Source organism: Arachis hypogaea, chromosome 13 (genome assembly GCF_003086295.3).
Source record: "Arachis hypogaea cultivar Tifrunner chromosome 13, arahy.Tifrunner.gnm2.J5K5, whole genome shotgun sequence".
NCBI classification, from domain to species: Eukaryota; Viridiplantae; Streptophyta; class Magnoliopsida; order Fabales; family Fabaceae; genus Arachis; species Arachis hypogaea.
Window position 1 is genome coordinate 21414886 of NC_092048.1, and position 6711 is coordinate 21421596.

Below are 6711 nucleotides of genomic sequence, written 5' to 3' on the forward strand. Positions count from 1 at the left end.
TTCACTCACATAATCAGCCTTTTTCTCAATACAAAAGATGACATAAGATAGCCATAACTACCAAAATAAAAAATGAAGCACTAGAAGAAAAAAAAAAGAATTTAGCTCAAGTATGTTGAGATGATGCTCATGAGTTTGCTCTCTTTTTCTTGATTTCCAATGTTGAAATGAAGTCTGTTTTATATCATCAGCTTGCTCTCCAATTTTTCTCTTCAATTCTTTATTTCTTCAACCCGTTGGAGCTGTCTCTGATGACATGCAGTCCTTTTTCATCCTGCTCCACTAACTATGCTGGTTGAGGAGTCATTCCACCACCTCTGCTGTCCTTGGATTTGCTTTCTTCCTTGGCATGCATTTCTTTCTTCCCTCTGCTCCATTATCTCTGCTGTCTGAGGAGTTGCTCCACTACTTCTGCATTCTTGCAAGTTTGTATTTTGCTCTCCCATATTTTGAATGTTGCTTTACTGATGTTCTTAGAGTAGTAAAATTGTCCTTGTGTCTAGTTGCTTTGTTAAAGCTACAGCTGTTCTTGTTGTGTTGTTAATTCCTTTTTGTTCTAGCTGTCCTCCTTTTTCCATAATAAAAATAGATGCTCATTTTTTACTTAGCAAATGCATAACCTTCTACTTTTGTTGAACAGTACTTGTTAAGTGCCTTGGATTTATGCATTGATTTGAAATATTGAAGAAATATTCAAGTAACATGTTGAGTTGAGAATTGAATAATAAACCTGCACTACTAATACACACATTAAATAATATTAGATTTTTAACCCAAATAATATTTGTTATTATATATGAACTCAAAATCAAACTTAGTTCAACACAAAGAAATCTCTCCATTCTAATTAGGCATCGCCAAACCTCGAAAGAGTGAAATTCTATTAGTTGTTACCTTCAGTTCACATAGGTGTGGAATGTGAGTTAAATGGTAGGTATAACTAACCCTGCCGCTAAAAAGGTGTCCAAATTACATCATTACTCGTTTACTAATTCATGAACAGCTTTATCAGAAGAAAGAAAGAAAGAAAAGTCTGAAAAACACATCATTGGAATTACATAGTTCACATCACATATAATTGCAAGAATCTGAATGGAGGTTGGCTTAGCTTAGCTTAGCTGCAGTTCAAATAAGACAAGTCACATTCATGTTACTGTGACTGTCGGAATTTCGATGCTCTCTTAGCCACAAATTCTTAAATCAAGGACACTATCATAACTACCTCTATCAAAGCGTGCATTAATTTTCATTACAATAATTGTGTAATAACGTTACTTTCACGTTTAATCTAGTAGGCTGCGACCACCCTTGCATGAGCTCATTATATTATTATTTGGACTATTATCATTAGTCATGGTTCGGTGTATAGAGCTTATATATAATTATAATTAGGACAATTCTAAGGTTGCCTCAATCATAATCAATTGAAAATTATCTGTTAAGAGCATACATAGCTGGCTACATGGAATTTCCTAGGTGGAACATCTTTTTAATGTGTCTATAAAGCAATACTATTTTCAACCAAGATTTGCTGGAATATCTTAGACTTAGAGCAACAAAATGTTCCTGTTAAAGTTGAACGTTATTGGGGCCTTAAATTGTGCTAAAAGGAAGACCCGTTTTAATGGTTCCAAGCTAAGCAAGAACAAAATAGTATTGTAATGCTTTTATCATTCATTGCATCACACATAATCTATATTGCAATAGTGTTGGTTAAAACTTGTAATTGCATACAATTGATGTGTTACTTCGAATGACATAAAGTTGATTACTTGATTACTTTCATTTTTCTTCAGTTGAGTATCTAAGAATTTGTCATCATGAAACCCATTAATCCATTATGCTTTTGTGAGCTTAATGATTAAAAATTTAAAACCTACTTTTCTATAAGTAACTAGTTAGCCATATGGAATAAAAAGAGAAACCTTTTTTTGGTGTACTCACTTTTTCTTATACAATCAACTCTTCATAGTAAAAGTGAGTACCAAAAAAAAAGATATCTTGAAATAAAATGATATTTCACTTGCAAGAAAATTTTTTCTTTTGCTGAATAAAGTAAACAATCTCCATTAGTTAAAGCAACAAATTTCATGATTTTGGCCTTTCCTCTGAGAATCTAGGTAGTTGGACCAATGAGTTCACACGAGTAACACCCTCCAAACCTGACCAATTTTGATCATCAGCTGATGATGCTCCATCTTCAACATCAATGGATTGTACTCCGTTATTAGGCTCATTTTCCTCTGAGGATCTAACTGTGAAGTTCCTCTGCAAAGATGGCTCGGATTTTAGTCCGTCGTCTGACTCGACCGGGTTTCCAGAATGATTGCTCTGGAGGGTTGCAGAAGAGAAGCCTTGTTCGTCATAGTCGGATTCTGTGTCCATTTTACCGTCCAAAAATAGGCAGACCACGGCGCAGTCGTCCATCTTTGAAGTCGGATACTTAAGTTTCCACTCCCGGGCTGCAGCATCTACCAGAATCCTTGCGGCTGATGACCGTGTTGGTGCCGAAGATACTATCTCAACCACCTCTTCATTGCTTAAAACATCCCAGACCTGGAAAGAATCAGAATCAGTTACATTCGGAGGAGACATGGAAAGATTCCACTGCTAAGTGCTAACAAACTATTGAGTGGTTACCTCATCAAGGCATAAGGAGAAAAAGAAAATAAAAAAGTTGAAAAATCAATCATTGCAGAGAATAGATAAATTATTGAAAGCATACTTATCCAACAAAATACGAATATTTGGCAATCAAAACAGTAGCTGATTTGTTTCTTATTTTCAACTCATGAAAAATCAAGATGTTTGACATGGCAGTCTCAATCAAGTTAATTTTCATGCAGCAAAGTATGATTATGAACAAAGCTCCAAAGTTCCCACTCAGATCATGCACAAGCTTTGCTGCCGGTTCACAAGAATTATTAGTTCTTTTCAACATTATTAAAAACTCAGTTCTACTAGATGGTTGGATCCTCACTTTTTTCTGTTCCTTCATTTTTTTTATTGGATTCTTATAGGCCATGTTAAATAGTAAGTTAGTAACCAAATTAAACAAGAATAACGAAAAATATAGTCCAACATTTGAAAGAAATAGACAAAAGTGAAAAGAAGATAAATAAATAGAAATGTGGGTTTAAAATTCTTACACCATCTGAGGCAAGAACAACAAACTGATCTTTGTCAGTAAGCAGCCGGTGAGAAAATTCAGGTATGGAAATCACACCATACTCCTTCAAGCAGAAATCTCCAAATGCTCTAGCCATTGCTAATCCCGGTGCATCATCAAAAGGCAACCATACCCTTGGCACCTCAGGCTCATCTTGCAAAGCAAACACCCTTCCCTTGCACCGTTTAATTCTTTCTGCTTCTCCTATGAGGATTTAAAACCAAATTGAAATGGGTTAACATATAGCAAAAATCACACATGGAACAGAGAGATAGGATGAATTCTGATGCAAATAACAAACTTGGCAAATCGGGCTTCAAATCAATGGTCAACTGAATTGCCACCATGGAGTCATTGCTGTCCTTGGATCCCATCACTGCTCGAGAATCCCCGATATATCCCATGAACAAATTTGAGCCCTGGTAAGAGAAGAAACTGAGAAAACCATAATGGAATCAGAAACCATAGCTAGATTCTCTTTTCATTTCTTTTTCCAATGTGTTACCTGCTTCACTATAGTGACAGCCGTGCTCCCACTACAAAAGCAGTCCAAATTCGGATGAGACCTGAGCTCTTTGTCCATAGACTTATATGCCTTCATGAAAGCCTCTCTCCACGTTGAATTCAGTTTATCCTCGGCTGATAAATCCTTCTGAGAGTCTCCATTGTCCGGTTTTACATTCCCCTTGAAGCAAGCTTTACCTGATCCGTTTCGCTTCGATTCAGAAGAATGCAGAAATGAGAGCAGTTTCAAAGGCAAGGCGTCCCTCACTTTGCGCGCAACGAGATGACCATGTGGACCATGGCCATCAAAGACACCACAAAAGGTCATATCTTCAGACATAAAATCCTGCCCAAACATAGATTGAATTTCGTATGTCAATGCCTAAAAAAATGTAACCAAGAATCATAAACTGTTCCTCTGATAATACAAAAACATACTTACTTCCCACACAATCATTGCATCCTGATTGATCCCTTTGCGGCCCTGCTGCGTAAATATGCAAGAAGCTCTACTCTTTCCATTAGTGAAAATCCTGCTCGGCAACGACGCCAAATGGTGTAGTGAAATAACATGATCAGAGAAGGTTCTCCTTGCTTTCTTATGCACACAGCATCCGATTTCTAAGCATGATGGATTCGCCATCTCTCCATTGCTCCGGCTGCTACAAGTACTCTTACTACTAGTTGAGACACAACACCCCATTTTCCTCAATTCCAGAATACAGACATCCGTGTTGAAAATAACGCGAAAAATCGGAATTCCTTCTGTCTGTTTCAACTATATAGATCTCACACCGTATTGCTGAGGTTTCAAGTTTGATCAACTTAGTAAACAACTTATCTCATCAAAAAATTCTCTTTTCTCTCAGGTCAAAACATTAGCCCACTTTACACTTCTTTAGAAAAATGGGATCTTCATTCCTTGGTCAAATGCAAAATCTGGTGGCGCCTATTTGAATAATTGATTAAAAACCAGCTGAGAGTCTCAAACACAAGTAAGACATGTGAGTTTAATAGTCAATATAGGGTATCCGAAGACATGTAAAAATGAAACCGAAAGTTAAAATATAAAAAGGGGTCAGCAAAAACAAGCTATGTGAATTAAAAAGAGGCCTAACATGTGAATAAAGAATAGAATATACTAAAAATCTGACTGGTCATTGAGAACATTTAAAAATGGAGTGCTTTGAGAACTATTTTAATCCAGAAACTGCGCCTTAAAAATTGAACCAGCAAACAAGAAAAAACAAAAGCAGAACACGAGTTAAGACCATGTAACACATTTTTTTCTTTTATTTTTTCACACAAGTTGAGACAGTCAAATTTTGTTGTCTTTCCTTCTCACAGAAACATAGATCCAAAACATCTGAAGTGCTTCTCTCTCTAGCCTTCACTCTCTCTCTCTCTCTCTCTCTCTCTCTCTCTCCATCAATTTAAACAGAGATAAAAAGGAGAACGTGCCTGAAAAAAATACAAACTTTTTGTCCACCAAGATAAGAATAAAATAAAGAGAGAAAGAGCATCAAATCTAATCTAACTGGAAGAAAAGAAGTAGGAACAAAATATAGGATTCGAATTTCAAATACTTCACTAATTTTCACTAACCTGAATGAGATCGACTTCTTTGAAGAACGAATGAATTCACGTGATTACAAGCATGAAAGCTAATTCCATGAACCCGTTTACTTGTGCAAAGACTGCAACAAAGTAAAGCACAAATTTGAAGTTCAAACTTGAGAGAGAGAGAGAGAGAGAGAGAGAGAGAGAGAGAAAAGAGTACAAAAAAGTGAGGTTTCCCACTACAGAAAAATACGAGAAGAGATAAAGTGAAAAAGCACAAAAAAGCAGAAAAGGACGAAATAGAGTTATGATCTTGTCAACAATGAACAAAAAAAAGAGCATAGTGTAGCGTAGGGGCATCAAGTAATTATCATTACCGAATAAAATATTAATTATTAATTAGTAATGTAACAAAAATTGAATAAATAACTAAAGAGACGAGTAATTAGGTAGAGAGATGCTCAATCAAATTAAGAAAATAAGCACACAAGATGTCAGAGGAAGAACAAGGAAAGTAAAGTTCAGAATATAACTGAAGTAGCTGAAGGTGGTTACTCCATGAAGAGACATCTCGGTGTGAACTGTGAAGTTAATATTATAAATTATTAGATAATTTAACATATTTCTCTGCATATATTTGACTAAATTATTTAATTATTTATAATATTATCTTCGAGTAACTACCGTATCGTAGCTGAAAGCCTAACACATAATGCAAGTAGAAACATTTCACAACTAAAAAATATAAGAAAGTAAATATAAGAATAAAAAAAATAGTTGTGAAAAAGATGACAAACATACACAACATGCAAATCTGCAATTAGCAATGGTGCTAAAAGAGAGGAAAGAAAAAGATACTAGTGTTAAATGAAGGCAGATGCAACATTAACCATCAAATTAACCAAGTAAAGAAATGTGTTGAGGAAAAAGAGAAATAGTAACCTTAGATGCAGGGAAAGTGGGAAAATTGAAGAAGTGGGAGATTCCACCACCTTTGTTTGTTGTATTTAATAGTAATAATGCAGAAGATTAATGGGTAGTAATGGATGTTGGATGGATGAGTGAGTGAGAGTGAGAGAAGGGAGTGAAAGAAAGAGCGTTGGAGTATTAATAAGGAGAGATGAGAGTAGCTGAGTAGGTAGCGTGGTGTGGTGTGTGGTGCTGCATTCATTCAAAAAGCAGAGTACACACAACATAAAGAGGGGGAGTGAGAGAGAAAACTAAGCTTCGATGAAATCATAAATACCATCGAGTTTTGGCTAATTTTTATTTTTTTATATGAAAAAATTATAGGTTTTTTTTTTTTTAAAAACGATATTATTTCATATGATTATGAAAAAGTATATGAAATCAAGAGCTAATCAGTCAAAAAGTAAATAATTTAATTAATTTATAATTATATTTAATTAATTTTATTTGTTTTTAATTTATAATATTTGATATTAATTGATTCTCATCCCAAATTAAAATTCTGAATG

At 35.0% G+C, this 6711-nt stretch overlaps 1 protein-coding gene across 5 annotated transcripts; it reads right to left on the reverse strand.

Moving 5' to 3' along the window:
- Positions 1 to 1818: 1818 nt before the first annotated feature.
- On the reverse strand, positions 1819 to 6447 carry LOC112737630 (probable protein phosphatase 2C 52). 5 transcript variants are annotated; one of them, XM_072211427.1, is made up of 8 exons: positions 6176 to 6268; positions 5767 to 5814; positions 5279 to 5370; positions 4116 to 4649; positions 3675 to 4019; positions 3471 to 3588; positions 3150 to 3373; positions 1819 to 2556 (listed from the first exon to the last, which is right to left on the reverse strand). In XM_072211427.1, exons 4-8 carry the CDS (start codon positions 4374 to 4376, stop codon positions 2089 to 2091), a joined length of 1416 nt encoding a protein of 471 aa, XP_072067528.1. In that variant the 5' UTR covers positions 4377 to 4649; positions 5279 to 5370; positions 5767 to 5814; positions 6176 to 6268; the 3' UTR covers positions 1819 to 2088. The 5 variants fall into 5 exon arrangements, with proteins under 5 accessions (XP_072067528.1, XP_025643388.1, XP_025643391.1 ...); XM_025787603.3 differs by lacking the exon at positions 5767 to 5814 and having other exon boundaries at positions 6176 to 6447; XM_025787606.3 differs by lacking the exon at positions 5767 to 5814 and having other exon boundaries at positions 4116 to 4622; positions 6176 to 6441.
- Positions 6448 to 6711: the final 264 nt, after the last annotated feature.

Coding starts and splice junctions, on each gene's coding strand:
- LOC112737630 (XM_025787603.3), bottom strand. CDS start 4,376: ATGGGGTGTTGTGTCTCAACTAGTAGTAAGAGTACTTGTAGCAGCCGG. Junction 4,020..4,115: donor ATGCAATGATTGTGTGGGAA/GTAAGTATGTTT, acceptor ATGTTTGGGCAG/GATTTTATGTCTGAAGATAT. Junction 2,557..3,149: donor TTGTTCTTGCCTCAGATGGT/GTAAGAATTTTA, acceptor GATTCTTTCCAG/GTCTGGGATGTTTTAAGCAA.